Source organism: Trachurus trachurus, assembly GCF_905171665.1.
Source record: "Trachurus trachurus genome assembly, chromosome: 5".
In the NCBI taxonomy this organism is placed as follows: Eukaryota; Metazoa; Chordata; class Actinopteri; order Carangiformes; family Carangidae; genus Trachurus; species Trachurus trachurus.
The window spans coordinates 12,865,488-12,879,383 of record NC_139896.1 but is presented as its reverse complement, the minus strand read 5'-3'; the positions used below and the strand labels follow the sequence as shown (position 1 = coordinate 12,879,383).

At 41.8% G+C, this 13,896-nt stretch overlaps 1 protein-coding gene across 1 annotated transcript; it reads right to left on the bottom strand.

Moving 5' to 3' along the window:
• Positions 1-758: 758 nt before the first annotated feature.
• Positions 759-13,648, bottom strand: mst1rb (macrophage stimulating 1 receptor b; the record flags this gene model as incomplete). The annotated part of the gene is made up of 20 exons (XM_083971266.1): positions 759-993; positions 1,839-1,975; positions 2,490-2,655; positions 2,768-2,877; positions 3,001-3,182; positions 3,485-3,565; positions 3,688-3,903; positions 4,035-4,124; positions 4,310-4,463; positions 5,392-5,538; positions 5,643-5,861; positions 5,935-6,034; positions 6,393-6,572; positions 6,953-7,089; positions 7,203-7,338; positions 7,857-8,017; positions 8,116-8,286; positions 9,224-9,346; positions 9,464-9,640; positions 12,443-13,648. The coding sequence occupies 20 exons, from the start codon at positions 13,646-13,648 to the stop codon at positions 759-761; spliced, it is 4,128 nt and encodes a 1,375-aa protein (XP_083827392.1).
• Positions 13,649-13,896: the final 248 nt, after the last annotated feature.

Here is a 13,896-nt window from a genome sequence, read left to right as displayed (position 1 = left end):
AGAAGTACGATCCAATATATACAGAATAATCACTGCACTAAAGAATTAAGCAAACGTGAGAATGTCATGCCTTAACATATATACACATGGGTTACGCTACTGAAGCAGCTGAAGGTATCAAAACAAAGCTAACGTGCCACTGAATTCCACAGATTTTACTTCATTATAACCCTGCTTCTTGTGGATCCTTTCCTCAATACTGTAGCCAACACTGTTAGATGGAAACCATGGAAGACCTGGATGAGTAAAAAAAAAACATCTGAAAATGATTCCTGTGGTGTGGGCACAGGTTAATTCAGCACTGAGGAAGATGTGTTTGGCTTAGCCCGATAGTCAGAGCTTTTATTGTCCCTAAAAACCTGTAGGCATACCTGCTTGGCAGGCCAATTTAACAGATTTAGTGTAATGCTACTTAACTTCTAATGGGTAACAAATGTTGGCTAGCTAAGATGCTAGTAAAACTGATCTGATGTCTGTAGACTACTTTACCACTGAAAAATAACACACAGACCACACGGATATTATTATTTCAGTTTTGTTGGTCATGGCTTTAAGCTAATTACTGAAAGTAGCCTGTGAAACATCCAAAACGGCTGCCTGAGCATGTGTTCAATCAGCTAAAAGTATTTCACAACAATACTGTATCACTGTTTCACATGCTCTGTGATGAAAGACACTGTGGTGACCAAGCAGAAGTGTTTTAATGCTGTTGCTGTTAGCACCGAGTTTAGAGTCAGGTGAGGAGGAGGAGGAGTGGATCAGGAAGAAGAGACTGAGCCTGAGTCTTCAATGTCTGTGGAGTCATATTCATCAGCGGACTCTGTGAGGGCTGGGTAAGGTCGCGGCTGGTCCAGGTTGACATAAGTGACGTTCAGACTGATGTAGTGCTCTCCCTCCAGACCGGACAAGATGTTGGAGACAGCCGACACTAATGTAGCAAAGCTGGGCCGCAGTTCTGGGTCAGGGTCCCAGCACTGGAGCATAATGTTATACCTAGAAAACATAGGGTACACCGTGTTAGAAAATATGACCAGCAAACAACTCATAATGACTTTCATAATTTTACCATTTTAAAATGATCTAAAATCAGTGATTTATTCACTTTATAAAGTGAATACTTAACTGTACAGATAACATTTGGGGAGATTACCCGTATAAAACATAACATTTGCAACTTTTTGAACAGATTGTGATACGTGTATTATGTAGTGAGCTTTAGAGGTGCTAGTGGGCAGATTTTGTGACATTTTGATACGGCCTTGATGCCAGGCTAAGTGAACAAGCTGCTGGCTCCATCATTTAATTCAAGACAAGAAACTGACTAATGTCAAAATATTCCTTTCATTTCTTATGCTGGTGTTCTTTCCTGAGTGACATTCCTCCGTGAGCTCTTAACCCACGTTGGATAGGAAGTGTGACAAGGCCTCTGGGAACAAGGTGTATGAATGGTTGATTTATTCCCCATTACTCTTTAATTTTGTGAGCAAAGGGGATTCATCATTAAAAAAGCAAAAATGTGTCAGTTTGTCCTTGTAAAGTCACAGCAATGTGTGAGAAAGAAGTGCGTATCAGACATACACATTAACTCTCGAACAGCATTGATTGACCATGTTGAAAAAACAACAGTGGACAATTTGTGGTTTTCATGCTACTGAGTGACCATTCGAACATCTTGTTATTACTACTTGCACTTTGCGCCAATACCGTCCCTCCTCTTTCTTGTCATGTAATGTAGTGAATTCTGTTGAGTTGTACAGTTGCTGTATACAGTATAAACTAAATAATACCATCAAATTATAATTACAGCTATTTTTTTTCAAATTGGATCAAATACTTACAAAGGATCAGGGCAGTACTGTGGCTGAGGAAGTCTCCTGCCCTTGAGTAAGTAATGCGTTATGTCATAGGGGTCCACCTCTGGGTAGGGGCTCGCTCCTCTGGTCAGCATCTCCCACATCAACACGCCAAAGGACCACTGCATCAAGAGAGGCAGAAGTTATACATCAGGTGCAGGCCTAAAAATTGTTCCTAAAATGAAAAGAGGGACACTGCAGCCTTGGACACACAGCATAGCTCCTGCTAACGGTTGATAATGTTGAGCTAAAATTGTGAAGTTCGGATGATTGAACAACTGGAGCAAATTTGTGAAACAGTGTGTCCTGCATTGTGCTGTGAAGGAATTAGATTTAATGCAAAATGGAAACATGAGTCAGACAAGTGGAGTTTTGTCGCCCACTCTTTTTGCCATGTGACCATGTCTATTTGCATTCTCTTGTCTGCTGAACACCTTTATTTAAATGATGCTATGTGTGAAAATGGTAATGAAATGATGTTAAAAAGCAACATGTACTTTATCACCTCCAACAAAATTGTGGGAAATGCTGCCTTGCCACATCATGCTAGTATTCACAATGTATTGTACAATGTTGATTCCCATCGCTGGAGACACCACTGCAGGCTTTTTTACTAGTCAGTCTTGATTTGCTCACCACATCTGACTTGGAGGTGAACTTCTGTGTCTGAAGACTCTCGATAGCCATCCATTTGACAGGCAGCTTAGCTTTCCTGTGGTCCTGAATACTGTAATACTCCTTGTCAAAGACATCTCTGGCCATGCCAAAGTCCGCCACCTTCACTGTATACGACTCGTCCAGCCTAAAGACAGAAAACAAAATCGACTTTGTACCATGCAAATTCTTCCAGAATTGAATCCAAGACCAGTTTTGGTCTAATAAATAAATTCTCTGCGTATTTCAATTTCTCTCACATGCAGTTGCGTGCTGCGAGATCTCTGTGCACAAACTTCTTCTGAGCCAAATACTCCATCCCCTTGGCAACCTGCAGCCCGAAGCCAATCAGATCCTTCACAGTGGGGTTCTAGACAAAGCCCATAAACACACAATACACTGAATTTGAACAGTTGCAAATGCTAGGCTGTAAACAGATGGCTGTATATAAATCATGTGATTCATTTACAGTGTTTTAATGTCATTGTCGCACCCTTTTTTCACAGCGTATGAAGTGCCGCAGGTCACCATGTTTCATGTACGGCAGCACCACTAGAGGGAGCCCTTCCTGCGGCAGTAGGATCCCGAGGAGAGACAGCACGTTGCTGTGGTGGAAGCCCTTCATTATTATACCTTCCTTCAGAAACTGCTCCACTTCCTCCACATCAGTTATTCCTGGTGACACACACACACACACACACACACACACACACACACACACACACACACACACACACACACACACACACACACACACACACACACACACACACACACACACACACACACACACACACACTAGCATTATGGTCTCAAATCTAAAGTAAGGCACAATTTAAAAAAAAAAAAAAAGCTCCTTTAAAAGGTACTCAGAGGACATCTTAGATCCTGAAGCAATTTTATTCCATAACAGAAGAGACTTTATGGTGCATTCCTAAGGCGTACAAATTGACTCTCAAGAAGCAGTTATTACTCACTATTCAAAGACTTGACAGCGCAGTGGATTTCTCTGTTGTTGTGGTCTGTGAAGTAGCCGTGATAGACAGTGCCAAAATGACCTGCAGGAAAAACAACAAAGAATGAATGACAGGGAGGACTGTTGCTGCTCTTTCAAAATATATCATATAGCTGTCACAAGGCTGTGATGTTTTCATTTCAGAGAAAGTCAGCGCGGTCTTACCCTTCCCTATGATCCTATGGTGCTGCACAATAAGCATCTCAGCAGGAATAAGAACGTCCTTCACCTCCTCCAGCAGCTCCGGCCTAAAACTTGTGATGGAGATTTTTTCTGGAGGCATGAGGGGAGTAAGGGTTGGGTCTATGCTGCCTGCAGCGTACGCCAGTCTGGGGAACATCGCTGGACCCACCAGCGGGGTGGGAGGATTCAGGGACACTACTGGTAAAAATTTCAGAGAAAGAGTTGATCAGTGATGATTACAAAGGAATATACAGTATATGTCAGGAGCAAATCAGCTAATCAATATTGTTGTGTATTATGGTCCGTGGTTTGTATTGCTTGATAGTCACCTCTCCTGTAGTCTCCAGCAGGTGACAGCTCCACATTGTTTGCTCTGGAGCGCTGTGCACTGTGGGTCAAGCGGGTTTCCACCATGGAGGCTGAAAAACATTTCACAACCCTGTTTTTTAATCATCAACCCTAGAAGAAGAACACATGTACATCCTTTGCAACACCAGGGATGTTCTAGTTGAGAGACTTGTGTGTAATTGATCTCAAATTCCCGCCCATACTCAGCAGCGGTTAACAAGTCTGATCAATGTCCAAACGACAGAGAGGAGCTTACCTTTCTTCTTCTTTCTCAAGTGTTTCATAACCACAAAGGCCAGCACAGCTCCAGCCACGAGAGCCGCCAGGATCCCCAGGACAATCCCCACCATGTAGTGGTTACTCACTCTCACTACCGTGCCAACATTGTGAACCTGTCCATTGATGGAGATCTAGAGAACAGAATTCGTGATAAACAGTGATTAGCGTCATTATTGCATTATTATGAGACGTCTCTTTTTATCTGCTCCACAGGAAGAGCATAAATGTATAATCTCCAAGCTGTTCTCTGTCACACATCCATGGTTTTAAAGCTCTGACATCTGTGTGTGAAAGCCTATGGCAAACTGCTAAGATATTTACTATCTCTGCCTTATAGGGCTATTGAAGTGGATGTTTTGCTTTACAACAGGGATTTTTTAAGTGATTGTGGTCTTTCACTAAATCTTCCAAAAAAGGCTTTTTCTTTAATAAAATTAAGAAGTATCTCTTTTTAGATGCTGGCGAGTGAACAGATACTGTAGATTCGGGTAGAAATCTTCACGTTATGCGTACATGTGACATTAGAAACGCATTCCAATATTAGTAGAGCACAGGGCACTAAGGATAGACTAGATGGACACTGTTTTTAATCCTGAAGGTCACCTTGGCATTTCAAAGTATTGTATATTTGCATGAATTTGATTTTTCATAAGCACCAATGAACACACAACACAAAACTAATAGTGAATCTCATTGAAATTCAATTTCTGAATGCATTGTGGGGACCACCTGCAATGTTTTTATGCACCACCAGAGGGCCACAGAGCAAATGCCTTGCACTAATAAAACTTAGGGTAAATAGACGTTTACTTTAAGCTAACATGTTGCTATCTATCTGTCTGTGTTCTAACAACATCTGTTTACTCATCATTTTTGCTAGATACCACAATGAAAAGTAGCAGTGATATACTGAGTCAATTCTACAATGATTTGAGCATCTACTGTAGGCATGGGTAGTGCATGGGTAGTGAGTGATCATAGGCAAAGCAGGGGTCCCATAGAATATGCATAATCAGGGCCAAATGTTGGATATTGCCTCCTGTTGAGTAAGTGACTAACCTTCACTGGAAGTCCCTCGCTGGGGATGGTCATGTTTTTCGGAATCCTGCAGGTGATTTCATTATCCAGGACTTTAGCATCACAATCAACACCTGCCACTGTCATTATGATGGTCATGCAGGAGCTCACCAGGTTCAACTTTTGGTGCTGTGGACAGAGAGGTTAAATCCCAATATGAGGTATACAATCAATTATTTAGAAATACATATGGATTTCCTTTAAATCAAATGAAGGTGCGCTCTTTGTCTTACATGTAGTGACACTTCGTCAAAGCCAGGATACAAACTCAGCACATGTCCATCCGTCTCAAAAGGTATGGGCTCGCCATAGGGGTGATAGGAGAACTCTTTGTTCCAAAGTCCCACTGCTCCGTCCATGTCAAAAGAAAGCTCCCCCTCCTCCGTCTCATCCCTGGGAAACACAGGAGTGACACACTCCATCCTTGTGGGCATGGACTTGCCTATGCACTCCTGAAACAAAACAGTCAGGTAATTCTACAACTTAAAAAAAAGTTTCCTTTGCACATTACAATGAAGAACCTACCCTTGTCACAGGTTTTAGGTGGTTCTCATTGGGTTTAAAGCGAATTACAGTGCGATAAACTGAATCCAGGTTTTCCCCTTCAATTACAATCTTTGACCCCCTGCAGGTGAGACAAACAATGGTTACATTAAATGATAGTAAGATGGTCACATTTTCACCAAGACAGGAAATACTGACATTTCTCCCAACAACTTAAACAGTAGGGAAAATTTTGATTATATTATTTTAATACAGTTTTTATCCAATTTGTTTTTCTTTGTCTTGATGAAATACTCTGAATCCCAGATCAAAATCAAGCTAAATTCATCAAGATGTCATTGTGGAAGACTGTGAAGAGTCTCATCCAGGTCATGCTTATTCAAGAAAGCCCAGTTGTCTTTGATTCTACTTTTATTTGGTCACTGTGGAATAAAACAGAGAAAAGCAGAGGGCATACACAGAGGCTGTTTGTGGCCTACCTGTCAAAGCTACAGTCAGGGAGGACAGCTGTAATCGTTGGCTTTTCTTTGTAGTAAAACACCTTTGTGGTTAGGACAGGAGACTTGTCGATGAAAACACTCAGTGGAACGTCCCTCACCTCTGAGATGGGCTGGGACAGACAGATGATGGATGACACGTTGCCTATTGGCTTTGTGACTCTGTGGAGACATGGAGGTATGTGAATTACAAGCCGTCAAAGATCAAAACAGCGGTAGATCAAAAAGCTTCATGTTTTTTAAATGTATTCAGCATGCTCAGCAACATAACAAATACAGTACAGTAAGACATACTTGAGGTGTGACTTGGTCTTTGAATGCAAATACCTCTTAGCCGGTAGTTTCACAAACCATAATTACCCTGCACACTAGTCAGGGCATGCTTTACTTAATGGGTCAGGACAATAACATTTTCCAAGCAGCGATTGTTCCTCGTAGTCTCCAGAAAGTGTTTAGGGGGAATAAGAGGGAAACTATGCAAAACTGTGAGTAGTAAATAAAACCATTAGGGTAAGGCGGATGATGATGATACATTTCCAGACCTTTTTATAGGACAGGGCACGTCGTTGAGAGTGACTCTCCTGGTCTTCCCAGCATCCAAGTGAGGTCCAGTCACTGTGATGAGTGTGCCCCCTACACGTGGCCCATAGTTAGGCTGGATTTCTGTGATGTTGGGAATCTGTAGTGACAGTTTATCACAGTATTTTGAGAAAGTTTTAGCAGAGGTGGATGAAATGAACAGCAATCTCAGTTTGTGGAGTAGTAATGTAGGATGATCATGGCTATGATTACCACAAATGTGAACCCTGGCATTTCTGCCTTCCCATCAATACTGTAGCGTCCCTCCACTTTGCCCTCATGCACTTCCACTGTAATGTTGACTGGTTTGGACAGCTCAGTGGCCCCAGAGCGAATCTTACACACCAGGCTGGAGAGCAGCACAAGAAAACACTTGTGTTAGCATGTCTGTGGCAAATATAGAGTAATATACTGACACACCCGTTACAATTTAATTTCTTGGTGCATTAACATTTCTGGACTTTAAAAGGCACCAGGAGACAAAAGTAGCATTTGGTTACTTTGGCTGCTAAACTACAGCTTCCAAGTTAAATCTCTAAGTTAAAAATATCCATTGCTCTGCGTGTGTGTGTGTAGACTGTAACACTTTTCTTGGAAATATCCTAATAATTTTAGAGGAAATTTCCAAGAAATTTGCAGGAAGATATGAATGAATCACTCATGTTACCATGTTAGCATAGTCATTAAGAAAACATTAGTTATGTAGCCTGGAAAATGTAAAAATGCATGCCATTGCCATTTTACATTGAGATAGACAGCATCTGTAAGAATTCAGCAACACACATCAAGTTTTGCTCAGGATTTCCCACGAATGACTTTAGTATGAAGAGACTGTAGTTGTAACCAGAGCCCTGCATGATTACTCACTGTGTGTTGTTGCTTTTGACTGGAAGAACAGTGCAGGGGGTCTGACCCAGTCGGACCTGGTGGGTTCGGGAGGAGATTGCAGGTCTTGAGGGCGACTGGAATTCCCATCCACACACCGTCAGCTCTGTTTGACCATCAGGAGGAGCAGTCCGTGGAAAGAACTGAGTCAATAAAGCAGAGTATGTAGTAGCACCTTCAAATGAAATGTCTCTATTAGTTGCACAAAAGGGATGTTTGTATCCTGGATTACAGAACAAACCCCAGTGATCCCAGGTGGGCAGGACTCGTTCCTCCAACGATTGGAACATTCGCTCTCCCAGGTGCACACTCCAGAGCACCACCCACAGCCCATGAACTTGGGGGCTGTTAGACACATGGCGCAGGTGAGGAAGTGTTGACAGCCTGGTCCTCTCTGTGGCACCTGGATCATCTGGAACACAGAGAATCATTTTTAATGTTCCCGGCTTATTTGCAATGATGCATGATCTCATACTAATGGGCCATTATCGTAACATCTATGACTGATGACTTGTCTTACCATCCATGCCCCATTTGTCATTGTTGATAATTATGTTGGTGACAAAATGGATAGATGGGTAGATATTATTCTCATTCAATTATACACAATAGTGTACAGAGAACGAAATGTTGTTGCACTATAGCTCAGACAAATAAAACTGACTAAAAACAACCAGTAATGTTATATTTACATAAAAACCTCAGATTGCAGTATTTCAAATAACTAAAATAATTCCTGTATGTAGCTTGCGACCCAGTAATAGTTGCTTTCTTCAGTAAAACTGTTACTCCTAGTTTCTTTTCTTCCTGAATTCAGACTGAACAGAAAAAACTTCCTACAGAGTAATAATTCCTTCCATACACATGGAAACATGGGAACTGAACTGATACTGAGACTTATTCTGCGTCAGACTGTTTAAGTTTACATGGAAACAGTTCCTGGTGCTGAAATTAATCCTAATGAATTATAATTTATTTAATGATAGATTAATAAGAAAGCTACCTAATCCACACTCCAAAGTATAAGATTATCAAAAAATGATTGTACTGTTGTATGACAGAAGACACACCAACTCTTCTTTAAAAGTTATTTTTTTGCTAAACTAATTTGTTTTCAGAGGAGCTTAATTTTTCTTAATGTGTCCCCATCAATAGTCCTAGCATCCCGAGGAGACCCATGAATTATCATTCTCTGGGTCACAGGAACATCCTGGACAGGTCTCCAGAGGGTACAGGGTCACGAAGGGACAACCAATCACACTCCATGCTCATTTGTCATTGTGATGTGGCCTGACCTGCACATCACCGACCTATTGCACACCTTTAAAAACAAGGGATTGCTACTGTACCTTGTCTCCAACCACAAAAAGAAGATACTCTGTCGAGTAAACAGCAGCGATGGACGAGACTCTTTGGTTCTCTTCCAGAGAGTAATTGGCAAAAATAATCGGACTGGATCTTGTCAACACAAGCTGCCAACACAGACACAAGATTATACATTTTATTAGTGATTGATCATTTGAAATAGTAAAATGAAAAGACTACAGTAATTCAAAAGCTAAAAAAATCCTACACTTTTTTAATCTTACTTGTAGCAGGCGTCCTGTCGAAGTGCCAATGTGGGCGACAGTCTTGTTCTCTATGGTTGTGACCAGCAGAGATGTGAGCAGGACGTTCGTCATCTGCCTGTTGAAGAGGTCCACTCTGTAGTAGGGCTTGGACACCATGGTAGGGTGGTCTCTGCATGTGGCGTTGTTCTCCATGCTCTAGTACAGGCAGCAGAGGACAAGGAAATGAAACAATGAGGAAGATAAACATAATTCATAAAGTGCATGAAAGTTTATTTTCACTTGGAGATGCAACTTTGACACCGTTAAACTGTATTAAGTTTTACGTAGCTCTCATGTTAGCAGATCTGTTTTAATAATAAAAGAATCCAACTCCAGCTGTGGCTGAAGGTTATGCTAGTTGAAAGCTCAAGAGGAAAATAATAAGTGGTGCCAGAGTATGTTTTTCTGGGGTGTGTTCAAATCATGTTTGATGATGATTGGATGGGAGGCAAGCAGCTCAAAAATAATATTGTCAAACCTCAGCCACTCCTAGGATATACAGTAATATTAACAGCTAAATTATCCAGCTTTTTTTCTTTTGAGGACATGTCATGAACTGCACTGGTCACCACGGTAACCACAAGAAACACATTGTGTGGCACACCGAGGCCCAAGGTGAATCTGTTATCATAATAAGATCATTTCATAATTTCAGAAGCTATGATATATGATTGTGTGCTGCGTTACTGACAAGACGATTGCCTTCCAGCTATTATACATGCAGAGCCGGGTGCGTCCCTGTTTGATTTATGGGAGTCTTCAGGCAAACACTGGCATGTATCTTTAGGGCCAACATACAAAACCAGACACAACACCTCCAATGTCCAAATAGTTTTTTATATAAAGCATTGTGCTTGTGAGACAGAGATGATGTTATTGGCAGCACAGGTGTTTGCATCTGCTGAGAAATGGAAGAACCGGGGTTTCGGTCCACTGATGGATTGCACAATACACAGACCAGCAGCCAAAAGCAATAAAATAGCAGCAGCCTCAGAAGAGATCCCTTTAGGGTAAACAGAGGACAGAGAACATGCACAACAGCTTGTGTTTTGCATATGCAATACCGCTATGCTTATCTCAACTAAAACCTCCTAAACCTTTGTCAGCTCTGAATGCAAAAGCCAAAATTAAAAAAAAAAGAGAAACAGTTTTCCTTTTGTTTCTCACCCTGACCTGACCTCATAGTATCTTGGTCAAGACTCAAAGTTCAAACAAGTGAAATCATAGCATCAACTTCAACTGCTTCTCAATTCTGGAAATTTTAGGCGTCATACTTTCCACATTATGTGCAACTCCTACGGCAAAGCTCTGCGCTGCCAAAGTCTCACCGCCAGCAGGGACTAACTCAACATGAAAATGTTGAAAAATTATGAGAAATATCAGATAAGGAAACTATTAGCATGATTAATACTAGAAACCAGTCAGAGATGTACTGCTGCATTAAAAGTATGTAGCCTACACTCACACAATGAAGAAATGAGGCAAACTTTCTTCGACTGACATGATGAAATCTTTAGTGCTTCCTGTCTGACCTATTCATCTCGCTGATGAGTGGTTATCTCCTCCATATTTTATTTTTCCATTCAAAACACAATTTCAGACCCTGTTTTTATCGTATTTTACAGCTTTTGTACAGAAAATGCATCTAGAAGATCTGAAAAAGATGTAGGCTATGTTTGGTGTGAACAAAGGAAGATGGCAATTTAGGCAGTGACATTGATATGTGCTCATGAACAACTCATCAGTGACACATTAAAGGTGTTTGAAGTCTCTGCTTTAATGTAGTTGCTTAACCTCAGCGGAAGTAATTTGCTTTCCCCCCCAAGATTTTAAGAAAAATGATACCACTGATACTTTAGCTTAGCAAAAAAAGATGGGAGATAGGGGGAAACAGCTAGCTCTGTCTAAAGGTACAAATTCCATCTACGAGCATTTATAAAGTTTACCAATAAAAATAATAACTGATAAACAGATCTGTCGTCATTGGTTGTTGCTTACCAGAATCAAGCTAGCTGTTTTAACTTGTTTCTTTGCTTTAGAAGCTATGATAACGTTCTCACAGCAGCACCAGCTGCATATTATTATCAATCTGAAAGTGGCATAAATCTTTTCTACCTTTTAGGATTAAATCAATATCTTCTAAAAACATGTGAGGAGGTTTATCATGCAGGAAGTAAGTTGCACTGATAAACTCTCAAGGGCAAGTTCAGTTTACAATGATAGTGGTTTCACTATAACTTTCTTATCTTACACAACAATCACAGACATCTTGGAAAATAATGAGTCACAGAAACCACATGCAGCTGGAGTTAACTGCACTATGATAAAAAGCCTTTTACTTTAGTCATGTTTGGCTCTGTCCACTGCACTGAATACTTGCCAGTGGTGTGAGCAGAGCCTTGTTTAGGGGTTTACGTGATTTTATAAATTGATATTTTTCAATAATAATCATAAGAAAACTCATGATGAAAGTAGATAATCTGTCAGGCTGTTTTTTAATCAAAACCATTAATCCAGAGAGGAACTGATTCACCTATTTTGGCCTGTTCACAAGTATTTGACCGTGCTGTTTCACCAGCCACAACAAGGTCTGGGTTTAATATCTCCTCTATGTTTATACGCATGTGCTATCCAACACATTTTCACATGTTTTTAACAGGCCCAGTGAAGATATCTGTACCCTGAGTCAGCAAATAGTTAAGATTTCGTGCCAGGAAAATGTCTTTGATGCATTATATTCATCATTCAGAGAGTTGTGAGTTCAGACTTACTTTCACTCTCACCTGTTCTGCATGACATCACTCAAATAACTTTGTTTGCTTTCGTTTCTCTCTTATCTTTGAACTGTATCTCAAAGGAAACTGGGACTTTTTCAGTTAAATAAAAGGAGACATGAGACCATATTAATCACCCGTAACCATCTGAGATGACTGTGTGTCAGTGACCTGATCGACTCACCTCATGCGGACAGCTCTCACAGGGCTGGAAATGGCAGAGTCCCCTGGAGAGCTGTTCTGGTCCAGACTCACAGCAGTCATCCACCCCATCAACGATTGCTTTGTTCACTGTGTCCATTGGGAAGGCGCACAGGGCAGAGTCGTGCTCCGTCACCCCGTTGTCATCGGTAACCGCAAAAACCCCATAGAGGATGTCATCTTCCTCCTCTGCCCCTAACTCCTCTGCCAGCTCCCTGCCTGCCTTTCCAAAATGAGCTGCCTGGACCACATTGTAGACCACATCTTTATAGGGCTCGCTGGCTACATTCCTCCTACGGCGTTTTGGTTCAAACCGACACTCTAGGATAACCTCACGATACCTCTTCATCTCCCATTCATTCCGAGGGAGACGGCCCAGACGAGTCTGAAATGGAGATGATTCCTGATCGGGGCTCTCTCTCTGGACGGAGAGGAAGAAGACAAACTCCTGAGTGAAAAAGCTGTAGACATATTCAATATGGTAAGTCCTCCTCAGGCCGGGAAGGACAGTTAGGCCCCGTACGTCATTATAGAAACCATCTTCTGTGGCCAGTGGTCGTCGAACTGATATTGACTTCCTGCCATAGCGCTGGGTCACGCTGTCATTCACAGTGGCAGCAACAAAGAAGTAGACAGTCTGACCCTCTTCCACCATGGTGACCTTGGTTCCCAGAGGGCTGGCCACACAGTCAGGACAGTAGGCAGCAGAGTTTGAGTCCTCTCTGTATAAACACTTTGAGTGAAACGGCGGCTCTCCGTTTGGATTCAGTTGGTGGAAATAGCACACACCGTACTGAGAACTTCCACATGAATATAAATACATAAAGAGAGTATCCAACAACAAAATCTGATTGTTTGTGTCCTCCAGGAAATTGGGATCTTTGTCAACTTTGCACAAATCACATATCTGACAATGTGGGCTTCCCACTGGCCCAGTGCGGAGCTCCCACACCTTCTCCAAGCTTCTGTTCACAGCTTCGATCACATTCTTAGAGGCCACATACACCTCCTGGTAGTACGAGTTGTTGACAATGTTCTGGATGGGGCCCTTGGCCTGGAAGAAGGGCATGGTGTAAACCACAGAGTAGTTGACAGGACTTGGGGCCAGTGAGGGACAGTTGGCCAAGGCAAAGGCCAGCAGAGTCTGGAGCCAGACACATGTCCCCCACTGTGTGGTCCAGTGGACCATCTCCACTTCGGGTGCACGAGGGGCAACAGTACAGACAGCGTGAGGTTACCCCCAGGTCTGATACTGGCACCAGAGCATTTTTAACACCAGCCAATTGTACCTGAATGGAGAGAAATGACAGAATATAGTAAGTCATGCAGTAGTTATGAAATGGTCATTTTCAACAAAAATATTCTACAGTACAGCAGGACAAATCATGTTGTCAATGAAGTTGTTTTTATATGACATTGGAACCAGCAGATGGTTGA